The sequence below is a fragment of the Pseudoliparis swirei genome, chromosome 12, assembly GCF_029220125.1.
Source record: "Pseudoliparis swirei isolate HS2019 ecotype Mariana Trench chromosome 12, NWPU_hadal_v1, whole genome shotgun sequence".
Lineage (NCBI taxonomy): Eukaryota > Metazoa > Chordata > Actinopteri > Perciformes > Liparidae > Pseudoliparis > Pseudoliparis swirei.
This window is the reverse complement of record NC_079399.1, coordinates 21715655-21732228: the sequence shown is the minus strand read 5'-3', so window position 1 is coordinate 21732228 and position 16574 is coordinate 21715655. Positions and strand designations below refer to the sequence as shown.

The 16574-nt window shown below is 47.3% G+C and overlaps 1 protein-coding gene across 7 annotated transcripts in view; it reads right to left on the bottom strand.

Annotated features, from left to right (window-relative positions):
• Positions 1-16574, bottom strand: part of cdc42bpab (CDC42 binding protein kinase alpha (DMPK-like) b) — a 69751-nt gene that overhangs the window by 2601 nt on the left and 50576 nt on the right. For 2 of the 7 annotated variants that reach the window (XM_056428971.1, XM_056428973.1), the window contains exons 19-39: positions 15867-15943; positions 15620-15667; positions 13963-14001; positions 13196-13315; positions 11210-11293; positions 11009-11114; positions 10752-10888; positions 8511-8650; positions 7942-8023; positions 7625-7844; positions 7368-7430; positions 7005-7258; positions 5940-6064; positions 5643-5857; positions 5464-5561; positions 5154-5238; positions 1939-2062; positions 1696-1813; positions 977-1094; positions 705-862; positions 154-228 (exon numbers count right to left, since the gene is read on the bottom strand). In XM_056428971.1, coding sequence (XP_056284946.1) covers positions 154-228; positions 705-862; positions 977-1094; positions 1696-1813; positions 1939-2062; positions 5154-5238; positions 5464-5561; positions 5643-5857; positions 5940-6064; positions 7005-7258; positions 7368-7430; positions 7625-7844; positions 7942-8023; positions 8511-8650; positions 10752-10888; positions 11009-11114; positions 11210-11293; positions 13196-13315; positions 13963-14001; positions 15620-15667; positions 15867-15943 — 2486 coding nt within the window. The remainder of the gene's footprint in view (positions 1-153; positions 229-704; positions 863-976; positions 1095-1695; positions 1814-1938; positions 2063-5153; positions 5239-5463; positions 5562-5642; positions 5858-5939; positions 6065-7004; positions 7259-7367; positions 7431-7624; positions 7845-7941; positions 8024-8510; positions 8651-10751; positions 10889-11008; positions 11115-11209; positions 11294-13195; positions 13316-13962; positions 14002-15619; positions 15668-15866; positions 15944-16574) is intronic. The other 5 variants (XM_056428972.1, XM_056428977.1, XM_056428974.1 and 2 more) reach the window with 5 other exon arrangements.

The window sequence follows — 16574 nt, the reverse complement described above, 5'->3', positions numbered from 1 at the left end:
GGAGCCTAACGCGTGACAGAGGACATGACCGCATGTTCTGCGTGTTCTGCGTGTGTTCTGTATGTTCTGTGTGTTCTGTGTATGTTCTGCATGTGTTCTGCGTGTGTTCTGCATGCTCCGTGCTCCGTGCTCGCCGTGGCGTGTTGACATTACCTTCATCTTACTAAGGAGGGTCCTTAAAGCCCTTTTCAGATCGGGGGTCTTCTCCGACGGTGAGACCGCCTGCCACTGCAGAGGAGATTCACAACTCAGGGCCCACAGACAACATGCTGGGGGGGGGGGGGGCACATCTGAGTGAGGGTGAAGGGAGGCGTCCATGAGGATGGGTGGGTGGGTGGTAGATGTTGTATTTATCGTTGGAAATAGATAAACAAGAAGCAGCTCAGGGAGAATGAGGGGGGGGGGGTTATGGGGGGGGGGTTCTAACGCCATCTCTGACTCAATTTACATTTCTGGAGTTACAAAATGGCCTCACGCTGCTACTATGAGAAACTTTATCTCCCTTCAGTTCCGCTGAGAGTCACTAGAGGGAGAAAAGCTGCGTTCACTATGACATCACAGGGGGCTGGCCAATGGGATGAGGTGGGCGGGGCTTGTGACGGATGGGACGGAGGAACCGCGGCTTCTACGATGGCATCGGCATGGAGACGATCACGATGGAGGCCGATGCGGTTCGGTGGGACGGCGGCGGTGCGTTCACTGACCTCTCGGTCAAACTGGGAGAGCGGAGCGTCGCCGCAGTCCACGCCTCCGCCGGAGGACAGCGAGCTCTCGGAGGGCGAGGTCACGGTCTGCCGCTTGGACCCGTAGCTGCTGCCGGACAGCTCTCGGCGCAGGGCGCTGCCGTTCTGGGAGGCGGAGCCTGGGCGGAGAGGACGGAGGAAGACTCGAGTGAGAGGGTCCACGCCTCGGGGGGGCGGGCGGGCGGCGCCGACGCGGTTCTGGGCGCGGGCGGTCGGGTTCTGCGGTTACTCACGTATGCCCAGTCCGCTGCTGGCGCTCATGGAGCGGCCCGGCTCGCCGCGGTTCTTGGTGATGGAGGGGATGCTGACGGAGCCGCTGAAGCCGGCGCGGCTCTCCTGAACACGGACGTTCTGGTTTTCACACGCACAAAACACACAACACAGAGTGCAGTGCAGGGAGAGCGGTGAGGATGAGGAGGAGGAGGAGGAGGAGGCACATGGGCGCGCGTGATTGGCCACGAGGGGCAACGCACGGCCGGGCGCGGGGGGGGGGGGGGCAAGATGGACGCTGAAGGATGAAGGACCATGAGGGGGCGGAGCTTCATCGTGTGACTCCACCGCTTCTCGGGTACAGAATCATGTGACTTGTTGCCATGCAACAGTAACATCTTAGGATGTGGAACAGGATGGGGGGGGGTGTAGAGGCAGGTCTACACACACGTCAAACAGGCCCAGTGTGTTTTAATGTGTGTGTCTGTGCGAGTGTGTGAGTGAGAGCCAGTGTGTGTGAGTTTGTGTGAGTGTGCGAGTGTGTGTGAATGAGTGCGAGTGTGAATATGAGTGTGTGAGAGCCAGTGAGTTTGTGTGTGTGAGTTTGTGTGAGTGCTCGAGTGTGTGTGAGTGCGAATGAGTGCCAGTGTGTGAGTTTGAGTGCGCGAGTGTGTGCGAGAGTGAGTGTGTGATTGTGTGCAAGTGTGTGTGTGAGAATGTGTGTGTGTATGCATGCGTGTACCATGGGCAGGTCCTTGAGGATCTGGATCCCGTCCCCCGGCCCCATGTGGGCCACGTGGTTGAAGTTGGTGGGGTTGGAGATCATTTTGTTCCTCATCTCTGGATCTCTCAGCATCTCCCTGGACACACACACACACACAGGTCATTATCCTGTCTCTGCTCCTCAGTGACCAGGCCTTCATGAAGCTGCTCAACAGGCCCGATGAAGACGAGATGACCTTCTACAGGAGGAGAGAGTACCGACCTCCTCTGCTGCAGCCGCTCCTCCTCCGGCACCCTGAAGGAGAAGCGCCTCTTGTTGTTCATGCTGCGCACCATCTGCTTCCTGCTGTCGTCCGATGTCTCCGGGACGACCAGCTCGTCGCCCTCTGGAGGAGCAACGGAGTGATGCAACACTTTAGAGTGGCACGTCTGTCTATCTATATCTATCTAAACATCTATAAATATATATTTTTTTCTTTTCTTTTCTTTTTTCTGGTCTTATACTGTTTTATTTAACTTTATAAATTATTTTATATATATATTCTTTTCGGTTCTTATTCTGTTATATTGACCTTTTCTAATTATTATATATATGATATATATCAAATATATAATAATTACAAAAGTTAAATATAACAGTATAAGAACAGAATATATATATATATAATTTTAAAATATAATAATTAAAAAAGTTCAATATAACAGTATAAGAACAGAATATATATATATATAATTTTAAAATATAATAATTAAAAAAGTTCAATATAACAGTATAAGAACAGAATATATATATATATATATATATAATTTAAAAATATAATAATTTAAAAAGTTCAATATAACAGTATAAGCAAAAAAAATCAAAACAGTTATATGGAATGATCTATTCTTCTACTTCACTAGGTGGCGCCAGAGAGGCCTCTAGGTGTCTATAAATCAGAAGTAGACTATATATTATAATATATATATAGTATAAATATATTAGTGCTGTGAAAAATAACGCGTTAACTCAGTTAATTAAATTACAGGTTTTACTAGTTTGTTTTTATTTACGCATTTAACGCATGCGCAGAATGAGCTTCCAATCCGTCTGTTGTTGGTCGTCTCGAACCAGCAGCATGTCATTCTGTCTCTACGTGTCGCGTTAACACGACTCCTCAGTCTCGCGCGCCGCAGAGCTCGGATGCCGGCGTGTGCACATCGGGACAGAAAAAAAGTCACTAGCACCACCCCCCCCCCCCCCCCCCAACTCTTCTCGGAGCTCTTGCTTGTCTTGAGAGCCCTGTAAATGTATATATGTGATTAATCATGATTAATCCACAGAAACCTGTGATTAACCTGATTAAAAATTGTAATCGTTTCACAGCCCTAAAATATATATACAATATATAAATATATATAATGAGCCGATGAGGGGTTAAACAGTGAGAAAAATATTCTTTATCTAATATATAAATGTATAATATATATATATATATCAGGCATGAAAACGGGTCAGGGGTGAAAAAGCTGAGGAGGATAGGCGCGCGCGGGGGAGGGGAGGGGGGGTGCTGGTGACTTCCACGAACATGGATGTTGGACGTTGTATGATAATCTGTAGGTCCTCCATTCTGACACCAAGTCAGTGATCGGGCCTATAATAATAGTAATATTGTGTATAATATGGTCATTCATGAACCAACTTCCTTTTTTTTTTGGCGTGAACAAGTCTTCAAGTCTTGTGCTCTGCTGAGCCTTGAGTCTGTTCCTCGAGTCTGTTCCTCGAGTCCGTTCCTCGAGTCCGTTCCTCGAGTCCGTCCCTCGAGTCCGTCCCTCGAGTCCGTCCCTCGAGTCCGTCCCTCGAGTCCGTCCCTCGAGTCCGTCCCTCGAGTCCGTCCCTCGAGTCCGTCCCTCGAGTCCGTCCCTCGAGTCCGTCCCTCGAGTCCGTTCCTCGAGTCCGTCCCTCGAGTCCGTCCCTCGAGTCCGTCCCTCGAGTCCGTCCTCGAGTCCGTCCCTCGAGTCCGTCCCTCGAGTCCGTCCCTCGAGTCCGTCCCTCGAGTCCGTCCCTCGAGTCCGTCCCTCGAGTCCGTTCCTCGAGTCCGTTCCTCGAGTCCGTTCCTCGAGTCCGTTCCTCGAGTCCGTTCCTTGAGTCTGTTCCTCGAGTCTGTTCTGCCTCTACCTGGTTGTCACGATCTTCTATACCATAACTGCCATAAATATCATGATACTGATACAATACCATAAAAACAGTATACCATAAATACGAGACTGGTATATTTATCTATAATAGTAATAAATAAAATATCTGTATGGTTCACTTTTTACCAACTTTTTCAACACTTAACGAATGGCAGTAATATTAGTATTAGCCTACAAGATATTAATGAAACTACATGGAGCCATCATTGTGGTATATTGGATTGAGCACTCGGTGCTCGATTGTATTTGACTGTCACCACTACAGAGTTCGGTGATAGTTTGTTCATGCCTGGCAGTTGTGTGTGATTAACCGGCGAGTAAAAGTTCTAACTTGTGCTGCATCCTCGTCTCCGTGCATTTGTATCTAACAGTGATTTAGATAACCCACGTATAGTATACAACTATAACAGTGACTTTATACATAGAGCATAAAGACAACAATCATAGCATTGATGATCCACTATGAGGCCGTTAGTCTCTGACCAGATGATACCGAGTTCATCAGGATGAGCAGCTGGAGAGTTACACAACTTTACAGACTGAACTTAAACATTTCACTTCTGGCATCTTTTTTTATTTTTATTTTTAAAGCCGAAAATTCCGCCACTTAACGCCCCTCGCTGTGAGCGCTGCGCAGACAGCTCGACACGGAGCAGCGCGTGCGCTCTGATCGCTCTTTTAATTAAGTATCGATACTAAAAATATGCTAAAACACATCGCTCTTAACGTACGGGTACTTCGTTAGCATCGCTCCACCGTGCAGCGCGACAGCAGCAGATGTAGCGGCTAACATTCAAGCTAACCTGAACCCCCAAACGCTGAAGACATCTTGACGCTGATTGGCCGAGACGCGACACGTCCCATCAAAGATGTTTTATTGCGAAGAGCACCACTCCACATTTTCTCCGTGTCCCACTCCAATCTCATAAACGCCGGCCGGCCAATTGACACCCCCCCCCTAAACCAAAACAAAAACTCTACGGATCTACACGATTCACGTAAGTCACCTATTTCGGTTTCAAAATGGCAAATTTCGCCGAAAGGTGAGGGATTCTCATGCCTGATATATATTTAATATATAAATATATATAACATACATATATAAATAATATATTTATATATATACACTATATATAATATATAAATATATATAATGAGCAGATGACGGGTTAAGCAGTGATGAAATAGTCTTCATGGTCCTACGGCCTGCAGGATTTTTCCCTCAATGAAGAAACAAACCCTTCACGTTACGATGGAGTTATTTAAGTAGAATTCACGGCGTGTGAAAAGCGTTCTTACCGGCCATCTTGTTTCTAAAGTAGATGAGTCGGACCGTTTCCAGTTCCAGCAGGTTCAGGGAGCCGTCAATGTTCAGGGCTCGCACCTGAAGGGGAAGAGACATCCATCATGAATCAATCCTCCACGACTCTGATCAGTAATCAAGAAATGTACTCAAACATCTGAAGTACAATCTGGAGTTATTCCATCTATGAATATGACAGGGTGGCACTCAGGAGTGGATCATTCATCTGCTCCACTAGGGGGAGCCAGAGAGGCCTCTGGGTGTCTCTAATGAAACATGGAGGTCACGTCATATTCACAGCAGCACCTTCTTGAGCGGGATGGTCTGAATCCACTCCATGGTGTTGACGTCGAAGACATCGACGGCGTTCTCACTGTACACCGACAGGTAGGGGGCGTTGTAGCCTGGACAAAGGGAGAAGTCATTGTGTTCAGTCCCCGGCCTCCTCGTGTTCTCTGCATGTCGCTGAAGAGGATTTCACTCACAGGCAGAGTTGGGGAACGCCGGCCACATCAGCTCCTGCTGCCGGGAGCGGCGGCCCTGGGAGTCCACGTACACGCCGATGGCGTTGAAGCACAGCAGCAGCTCCTTGCTGGAGATCTCCACGGCGCACAGGGCGTCCAGGCTCTGCTGGGGAATGAAGGCCAGGGTGTGGTCCTCGTGGTGGAGCAGGTTGACGGGGGCCATGTCACCGTGGACACTGTGGAGGTCATCACAGGAATAAATACACATCGTACATGGATCACGTGACTCGACGCCTCCGCTGGGAACAGGTGGAGTACCTGTAGCGGGTGAAGCCGGACTGGTAGCCCACGTAGAGGCGCTCGTTGAGCAGACCCATCCACTGAATGGGCCCCGGGGCCTGAACCTCTCGTAGCCGACGGTGACGTCCTTTGCTCTTATTCACCTGGGGGAGGACAGCAGGAGATGAGGCGACGTCCACAACGCACTTAAAGCTGCGTTCACGCGAGTAGATCCCGGAAGCAAAGTCAACGTAGAGACGCGAGTGGTTGCGATAGACGAGAACTTTCGCATCAAGATGAAATATTTCAACTTTGGCGAGAAATTGGCCCGACGCCGAGTTGCGAGAGCCAATCAGCGTCGAGCTGCTCCGGCGTTGGTGAATCTAACTGCTGCTGCTCTAGTGGAGCTGAAGAGGCATTCAGACGTAGAGGTGAAGGTCACCGAGCTGTGAGAGCCTACGGGTGATGTCATGGATAAATATACATATATTTACCTTCGCATTGGAAATGCGGAAGGTTATGTTTTGATCGTCGTGTATTTATTTATTTGCATGCGTGTTACTCGCATCACTCAAAAAATATTAAACCGAATCGCATGAAATTTGGTGGGATGATTGGTTATTATCCGGGGACCATTTGATTAGATTTTGGGATCGATCGGGTCGAAGGTCAAGGTCATGAAAAGGTCAAAATCTTCTTTTTACCATAGCGCGGTCAATTTTTATCCAATTGGCATGCAACTAACGCCAACATGTCCATAATTCAATGCCCAATCTTGTGATATGCGAAGCTATGCGTTCTACCGAGTGCCCGCTCTAGTTATATTAATGTTATGAACACAAACACGACGGCGTTAGATGTTCAGACGTGTGTGGGATGTCCTCAACAAGTATGAAGCAGAACTAGTGGTGAGTTCTTCATGGGGGATGAAGGAGATGATAACTGTTTCAACAGAGATAAGCCACGCCCCCTCTAAGTCCCGCCCCCTCTCAGGAGAAAAGTGAAGCCACAAATGGTCAAGCGAGTAAACTCCCGCGAGTTCCGCCAACGCTTCGGCTGTGAACGCGGCTCTACGACCCAGACGCTCGGCCGCGGCGCTCTGACCTCGTAGCAGATGATTTGTCTCTTCATGGCGACGCACAGGCAGGTGAGCGAGCCGTTGCGGACGGGCCCGGACACGATGGTCTGGCAGCCTTTGGTCTCCGCCAGCTTGTAGGACTCGGTCTCGCGGCCGTCCAGCGCCTGAGTGGGGAAGAGGCGGACGTGGCGGTTCCTGCCGGAGATGACCGCCAGCAGCTGCTCCTGGGGGATCAGGTCGATGTGGTGCACCTTCTTGTTGTCCCCCACCCGGACGATCTCTGAGGACGGAGAACACAGGCGTGGGGATGAAGGGCGGCGTGACGACGAAGGAGGAGCGCGCGTGTCGACGCAGGGGGACGAGGACGCACGGCGGAGAGTGGATCTCACCGTCTTTGGTGACATGGATGATGAAAAGGCCTTCCTCGTTGCCCAGGGCAACGCGCTCGTGATCTGTGGGCAGAGCAAATGGAGCAGGACGGCCACGTCAGGGACAGAGAAGTGCATTCTGGGCAATTAATGCGACAATTTCTACTTCTAAACCGAACTGACGAACGGCGGAAACGAACTGGTCGTCCGTGGAAACGACTCCGACGCACGGAGAAGGAGACGGTCGGTCGCCGAGGTAACCGTGACGTGGGACCCACCTATGATGGCGGCCGACTGCGTGGTCTTGATGAGCGGCAGCGTGCTGTCGTAGGCCTCCTTGGGCACGTAGACGAAGCGCTCCTTCAGCTTGTTCTTCTTGAGGATGCGGTGCAGCTCGTTGAGGAGGCCCACCCACTTGTTGCGCTCCTGGTCGCTGTCGGCCAGGATCAGGATGGAGGGCTTGTGGTTGCTGGAGTAGGAGAGCTGGGACGCCGTCACCTGAGGGGGAGACGAGGTCGAGAGGTCACGTCGCGTGAACGATACCGTTGGAATCGAGTGGGATTCGGATCATTTTGAGACCACGGAGGAGACGTACTCTGAAGATACACGGGATGTCTTTGCGGCTGGCGTGGATGACATCAGAGGCCAGGACGGAAGTGACTGAGAACTCTTCATCCCTGGATGACAGGAATGAGATCAAAGGTTAGACGTGCAGGACTTCGGCTGCTGCGATTGGTCTGTTATTCTACCTCTTCTGTGTTTCCGGTGCAGTCGTTCGTCTCAGACTTTATAATAATGAAGTTGGAGTTGAGACTTTTTCATGTTTCAAGGCAGAAAAAATATTAAGTCATCGCGGTGTGTTCCCAGAATGCATTTCGGACTGTCTGGACGGCTGCTTGAACGTGATTGGTCAATTTCACAAACGGAACACAAACGAAAACCAGAACGCTTCCAATCATAACATCTCGTCTCATATGCAGAAATCAGTTCGTAGAAATTAATGAATACATTAAAAAAAGGTCAAAAAACGTATCTGCAACTATTTATCGAGCAAAAATGGCCAAACAACTTCTAGTTTCCACTTGTGAAGCTTTTCGTATCAAGTATCTTGGACAGAATATAGTATTCATAAATCACGAAGAGGACTCTCCACACTTCTCCCACCTCATATCTATGACTTGGCTCACGACCACACTCGGTTGCGTTGCTTTTCCTTCTCCCAGCTCGTAGAGGAACAGCTTGAAGTCGCACACCACAGCCATCGCTCGCTGCCAGCCCTTCTTCACCCCCGTGGGTTTAGGAACCTAGAACACAAAGACATGAGTGAAGAGACATGCACCGACGGGCTACTCCAGGTTCCTAGACTCTTAAAGAGTAGGATGGGAGCCAGAGCCTTCAGGTATCAAGCTCCTCCTCTTTTATGAACCAGCTCCACCTTCAGTCCTGGAGACTCCGCCCCCTCATGGAGACTGAAGACTTTCCTCTTGATGGTCTTATAGTGAGACCTGAACCAGGTTCACCTGGAGAGACCTAGAGATGCTGCTAGAGACTGAGAGGCTGAGGGGGACGAGAGGATACACTGAGCTCCTCTCTCCTCTCCTCTCTCCTTATGGACGCTTAGGATACACTGAGCTCCTCTCTCCTCTCCTCTCTCCTTATGGACGCTTAGGATACACTGAGCTCCTCTCTTCTCTCCTCTCTCCTTATGGACGCTTAGGATACACTGAGCTCCTCTCTCCTCTCTCCTTATGGACGCTTAGGATACACTGAGCTCCTCTCTCCTCTCTCCTTATGGGCGTTTAGGATACACTGAGCTCCTCTCTCCTCTCTCCTTATGGACGCTTAGGATACACTGAGCTCCTCTCCTCTCTCCTCTCCTTATGGACGCTTAGGATACACTGAGCTCCTCTCTCTCTCCTCTCTCCTTATGGACGTTTAGGATACACTGAGCTCCTCTCTCTCCTCTCTCCTTATGGACGTTTAGGATACACTGAGCTCCTCTCTCCTCTCCTCTCTCCTTATGGATGCTTAGGATACACTGAGCACCTCTCTCCTCTCCTCTCTCCTTATGGATGCTTAGGATACACTGAGCACCTCTCTCCTCTCTCTCTCCTTATGGATGCTTAGGATACACTGAGCACCTCTCTCCTCTCTCCTTATGGACGCTTAGGATACACTGAGCTCCTCTCTCTCCTCTCTCCTTATGGACGCTTAGGATACACTGAGCACCTCTCTCCTCTCCTCTCTCCTTATGGACGCTTAGGATACACTGAGCTCCTCTCTCCTCTCCTCTCTCCTTATGGACGCTTAGGATACACTGAGCACCTCTCTCCTCTCCTCTCTCCTTATGGACGCTTAGGATACACTGAGCTCCTCTCTCCTCTCCTCTCTCCTTATGGACGCTTAGGATACACTGAGCACCTCTCTCCTCTCCTCTCTCCTTATGGACGCTTAGGATACACTGAGCACCTCTCTCCTCTCTCCTTATGGACGCTTAGGATACACTGAGCTCCTCTCTCCTCTCCTCTCTCCTTATGGACGTTTAGGATACACTGAGCACCTCTCTCCTCTCCTCTCTCCTTATGGACGCTTAGGATACACTGAGCTCCTCTCTCCTCTCTCTCCTTATGGACGTTTAGGATACACTGAGCACCTCTCTCCTCTCCTCTCTCCTTATGGACGCTTAGGATACACTGAGCTCCTCTCTCCTCTCTCCTTATGGACGTTTAGGATACACTGAGCACCTCTCTCCTCTCCTCTCTCCTTATGGATGTTTAGGATACACTGAGCTCCTCTCTCCTCTCTCCTTATGGACGTTTAGGATACACTGAGCACCTCTCTCCTCTCCTCTCTCCTTATGGATGTTTAGGATACACTGAGCACCTCTCTCCTTATGGACGTTTAGGATACACTGAGCTCCTCTCTCCTCTCCTCTCTCCTTATGGATGTTTAGGATACACTGAGCACCTCTCTCCTCTCCTCTCTCCTTATGGATGTTTAGGATACACTCTCTCTCTCTCCTCTTCTCTCTACTTTTGGATGAATTTTCATCTCTCCATCACACATTCTTAACTCTGCTTCCTCCCCTGAGTTCCTATGACTTCACGTCTCATAAGGTCCCTATGAGACCCAATGATTGGACCTGGCTGGGTCTGAAGCTTCCTTTCTTTCCCCTGCTGATGATTTTGGGCTGTATAAAATAAACTGAATGGATCTCCCCCCAAAGCTTGGAGCAAAAACACCTTCTACAGTGTTAGAAATGGAAAGGTGCCGTCTGCAGTCGAGTGTGAGCCGTCATGCTACTGCAAGAACCCTTAAACCGAGTGTAACCAACAGCTGGAGCTCTAACATGTGTGTGGATTTGGGAAGAAAGCCATCGTTAAGTAACCGTCAGGCCTCACTCACCCTGACGTGCCCTTCGTACGCAGTGCCGATGCCCCTCTGAGGGTCGATGCCCAGCGGGCCCTTGGTCTGGTCCTGGGGAACGGGACACACCGCTGGAGCCTTGTCCGCACAGGTAACATGGCAGGAGAAGTTACACACTGGGCGAGGAGAGAGACAGGTGAGGTGTTTAACAGCTCGCGGATCACATTTTAAAATCAATAAAGAAGGCGAGCTCGCTTTGTAGTTTGACTCTTTGGATGAGGAATGCACGTCCTTACCTTCACAGGTGCAGCCTTGACGTATGAGCCCCACCATGAGGGAAGTGCACTGGTTGCACTTGGTGGGCGTGGTGAAGGACTTCACCACAAACTGATGAGCTTTGGGCTGTGGAGAGCGTGAAGGAAACGAGCATGAGCGAACAAGAGAGACGGCGGCGGCGGCGGCCGTTAACGCGAAGGCTCGACGAGGAAGCGTCTGACCTTGGGAGAGGAGCGCCCGATGCTGCCGTAGCCTCCCGAGCGCATGGTGGGGGTCTGCGCCGAGCGGGGGGGATGGTCCATCAGCTGCACCAGAGAACACACAACAACACGCAGCGGTGAGACGCGAATGTGAAATACGTCCGATGCATTATTTCACATTCGCCAAGCTGCACGGATTTGAAAATCCAGATCTGTCTTCAGTTTCCAACGCGCTCATATGAGCAGTGATGCAGCTTAGGGTGGCTCCGTTAAAACCGTCTCCTACATGCACCACGAGCCCCAGTTGGGGAGACTGTTGTTCACGTCGAGGCCCATAGTCGACAATCTGAGAACAGACTGGAGTCTTCTTCTGGCCTCAATGTCCTCCTCGGCTCACATTTACCTTTAATTTACCTATTTGACCAATTCAGTATTGTTGGACGCTGAGTGAGTCTCAGCTGCTCGAGTTGGTAAGAGGAACATTTGGGCCCATCGACATGCATATCTGCCATATTTAGAGAGATAACTACAATATACTCTTCATTATTCCAATGCAGATCTTCTACATCAGTCCTTACTGGAGATAAGATAAGGAATTACATCCAATCAAAAGTCCTCTTGTACTTAGACATACACAACCGTTCAAAAGTCTGGGGTCACTTAGAAATGTCCTTATTTTTTAAAGTAAAGCACTGTTTTTTTGTTTGTTTTTTTAATTCTCTTTTTATTCAGCTTTTCACATGTTTGTAATCATAGACAATACAGTGTACTCTGTACGCCTTCTGTAGTTAACCGTCAGATCACATTTAAATATTTTTGGGTAATACAGAGGCAGGCCTCACTGACCTTCAAGTAAACATGCTATAGCATAAAAACACACACAAAATAAAAATAAAATTAATAAAAAAAACACACAAAATTATGGGGTGAACCTGAAACTTATTCAAACAAGGGGGGTATTGAAATGTAAAAAAAATATATATATGATATATATATATATCATATATATATATATATAAATAAAGAGTCCCTTCTAGACAAATGATGGTCGTATTGGTGTAACATAAATTATCCATTTTTCCCATCTAGACAAAAAGATTCCCTGTTGCAGTCTCAAAGCAAGGGTTATCCTCTCCATCTTAAAAATATCATACACAATATCAATCCACTCATCCAAAGTAGGTTTTCCTGGTTTTAACCACATTCTGGTGATTGCCTTCTTGCAAGCAGCACTCAGGATTCTAAACAGATATCTGTCTTTAGAGGAAAACATTTCTAGTGGTAAAACACCCAAATATAACGTTTCGAATTTAAATGAAATATCCACCCGAAAAACTTTTTCTAACACTCCATGAACCTGCTGCCAGAAAGGATTCAAAGATGTGCAAGACCAGAATATATGGAAATGGTTTGCCATAATGCATCCACACTGTCGCCAGCATGCAGAGGAATTAGTGTAATGTCTCTTCTGAGCTGGAGTAATGAAAAACCTTATGAGGTTTTTCCAACAAAACTCTCGCCATGAGGTTGAACTTGTTTTTTTAATGAAGATGACATTAAATTAAGCAGAAATACAATCTCTTCATTGTTAATGTGTTAAATGGATATTCTCTGGTGTTTAATGAAGTCTCTACAGAGGTGTGTAGAGGCCCATCTCCAGTGTTCTAATGGTACATTGTGTTATCGCCTTAGAAGACTAACGGAGGGGTAGAAAAACCCTTTTTATGTGAGCGCAGCTGAAAACAGTTATGCTGGTGAGAGAAGCTCTAAAACTGGCCTTCCTTTGATCCGCAAGAAAAACAACATTAATATTTACAATAAAAATCATTACTTCTAACCTTGTCAATGTCTTGACTAGATTTTATATTCATTTAGCAATTAATTTGATAAATGAGTTTTCATGGAAAACACGAAATTGTCTGGGTGACCCCAAACTTTTGCATTCTACATCAAGGTTTTAGTAACATACCAGCTTCTATACAAAAACAGACGGAGGGATGGTCTGACCTCTATGGGCTCCATATCACTAGCCATGGAGGGTGACCGCGAGCGGGACTTGAGATGGGACTTAGGGTCGTCTTCCCTGGATGGAGTGTTGGATGGGGTGAAGTTATCCATAGAGTCCATCTGAGGAGAGAGAAGCAGGATGGAAGAGGACATGGGATAGGAGAAGGGATGAGTGAGAAAGGAAAGACAAACAGAGGGAGGTGGATTTATAAAAGAGGATAACGAATGATGGGAAATGAAGAGGAACCAGGGGGCGATGAGGCAGATGGAAAGAGGAAGGAAAGGACACAGAGAATGGATTCAACAAAACAAACCAGAGAACAGTACGCTGCATTCATGCTTAAGAGGGAATTAGCGGGTGCCATAATAAACAAATGGAAAACCGTATCCACGCATGTATTGTGGTCAATATGTCGTCGTATCCACAAAGAAAAACCACCACAGCGTTATTGCGCCCCGTGTATTGCATCACGGCCCGGTGACCATGCTGATGTGAGACACCGCGAGCGCACACCACGCACCATGCATGGCCAGCCACAGAGCTGAACTCAGTAAAAAGAAAAGTACACACCGACACCAACGCACACAGGCAGCACAAAAAGCAACACTCGCATAAAATATGGGAAATCCAACAAATTCGACGCACACACAAATATCTCAAAAGTATTTTTCAGAACCCATGCCATGCAATCAGACGCACAGAGGAGACCCTCACAGACCAAACATCAAGGTGAGAACGGTCATCAGAGCGCAGTGATGGTGCTTACACGTCTGCCTTTGCTAGCTGGGCCAACGGATGGCGAGCGCTTCAGTGGCAGGAGAGGCAGAGACAGAGAGACGTCAGACACAAAGAAACACAGGTCAACAGACTGAGGGAACAGACTCAGTGGTTCCCACGCCTTTGGTTTATTACCCAACAGTTATCAGGGCTCTCAAGTCTTGAAGACAGGCAAGAGTGACATTTCCATCCCCCCCCCCCCGCAGAACGAATTTTTCGGATACCAATCAGTCGCGCGCAATTCCAGGATGCTTTATTTTCATTGGTTGCTGGATTAAATCTCACCCAGATACAACAGAGACGTTTTTTTCTGATTGGCTATTGTGTGGCCCATTTCTTTTTTTTGATTGGCTGATAAGTGGCTCCTCGCAGCAGAACTCCAGGGGAGCGCTTGATTCCTCCACGGTGAGGGCAGCGCGGCCAGCTCATGTTGGCGCTGCACATTAAAACATTAAATAGCCGAGAGTTTTTTTCAGCGTGAGAAATACGATGTGTGGCGGGAGTGCGTGACTTAAGACCGAAATGCCTGAGTCTCACGCTCAATGCGTGACACTTGAGAGCCCTGAGTTATTGAGCCAACTATCTCAACCATGTATCTATTAGTTTTAGCTAACTATTTATCCATTAGTTTGAGCTAAATATGTATCTTTTAATTTTAGCTAACTATATATCCTTTACTTTTAGCTAACTATTTCAACTATTTATCCATTAGTTTTAGATAAGTATTTATCCATTACTGTAGCTAACTATTTATCCATTAGTTTTAGCTAACTATTAATATATTACTGTCGCTAACTATCTATCCACTAGTTTAGCTAACTATTAATCCATTAGTTTTGTGTAACTATGCATCTACTACTGTAGCTAACTATTTATCCGTTACTTTTAGTTAACTATATATCCTTTACTTTTAGCTAACTATTTCAACTATTTCTACATTAGTTTGACAACTATTTTTTCAGCCATTATTTTTAGCGAACATTGAAGCTCCACCAGCACAAAGCGCCTCGTGTGTTTTTTAAAATGCAGCTTGAGTTTCAACTGATGTATTGGCAGCTCACTTGTATTAAATGTAGTTAAAATCACACATCTGTGATGTCCATAACAAAACATGTAAATGCATTACTCAATTAAATTAGAATTTCTCTATACATTTTAGTGGAGTTAGTTTAGTTTGAGCTCATAGTTCATAATTAGTTGAGCTTTCAACAGGCTCCAGTACAACCTGGGGAACAGTTGAAGTTAGGACTCCCTGCATTAGACTCCTGTACATCAGCCACGGGTGAACTGAGGACCGAGGGTGGAAAGGGGTGATGGAAAAATACACATGGTGATGGGAAGTAGGCTGGAAAGGTAAACATGGACGTTCTCTTTCGGGTTACACAAAGGATAAAACGGGAGAGACAGGCCTTTAAAAGAATTTACTGATCAACAAAAGTTGTAGCACCAAAAAGTTGATGTAGAGCCACTCAAATAGCCCACTGGCCTGAAAGAACCCGCAAGCAACGGAATTAAATGGAAAAAACCCCAAATCTACACTCTCTCTGCTCATAAAATACTCAGACTACTACAACATTCAGCTACGCGACACACACACACACACACACACGAACACACAGACCTCTACCTAATTAGGAGAAACTTACGTCTTCCCAAAACTCAATTAAAGAAGATGAGGACGAGGAATAAGAGTCCTGATGCACCAGGGAATGAAGCAAGGAAACAACCAAACAGACAGAAATAAAGATCTCAAGAGATTCACGTGAACAAAAAAACAACAACGAAGACAAAAAGCACATGAGCTGCAGAGTTATGAGGTTTATGACGTTCAAGCTGTTCACGATCACAGATTGAAAATCTTCGTCTCAATCAGCCTCCGTCCAGAATACTCACGTCAAACTGGTCGAGCGCTGAGGTCGGAGCGTTGAGGAAAGCCAAGAAGGAATTCTGGGAATCCTGGTGCTTGACACCTTCAGACACAGAACAAATGACACAGCCGTGGTGGTTAAGAACGCGATGTGAGGACATCAGAGGAGTCACAGGACCGTTTCTCAGAGGCGGCTTCATGTTCAGTAACAATACATTTCATGTACATGGCACTAAAACATGGCCGCTGACACAGAACCCTCTCAGCCGGTGGCGGCGTTATCCCTCCCGTTATCATCTCTCACGACATGTGACGTACGGGATGAGATGCATTTAGATGTCAATGTTTATTAAATTAACTCGGTCACCGTCTCTTAACTTGTTTTTTGTTTCTTATGTCGCTGCCTCTCTCGTCCAGGTCGCTCTCAAAAAACAGATTTTTAATCTCAACGGGATTCATCTGATTAAATAAAGGTATAATATTTTTTTTAAATCATCCTATCATCCCATTTTCAACTAGAATGGGCACTCGGTAGAGCGCATACCTTCACATATCACAAGATTGGGCATTGAATTATGAACATTTTGGCATTAGTTGCATGACAATTGGATACAAATTGGCCGTGCTATGGTAAAAATAAGATGTTGACCTTTTCGTGACCTTGACCTTTGACTCGATCGATCCCAAAATCTAATCAAATGGTCCCCGGATAATAACCAATCATCCCACCAAAT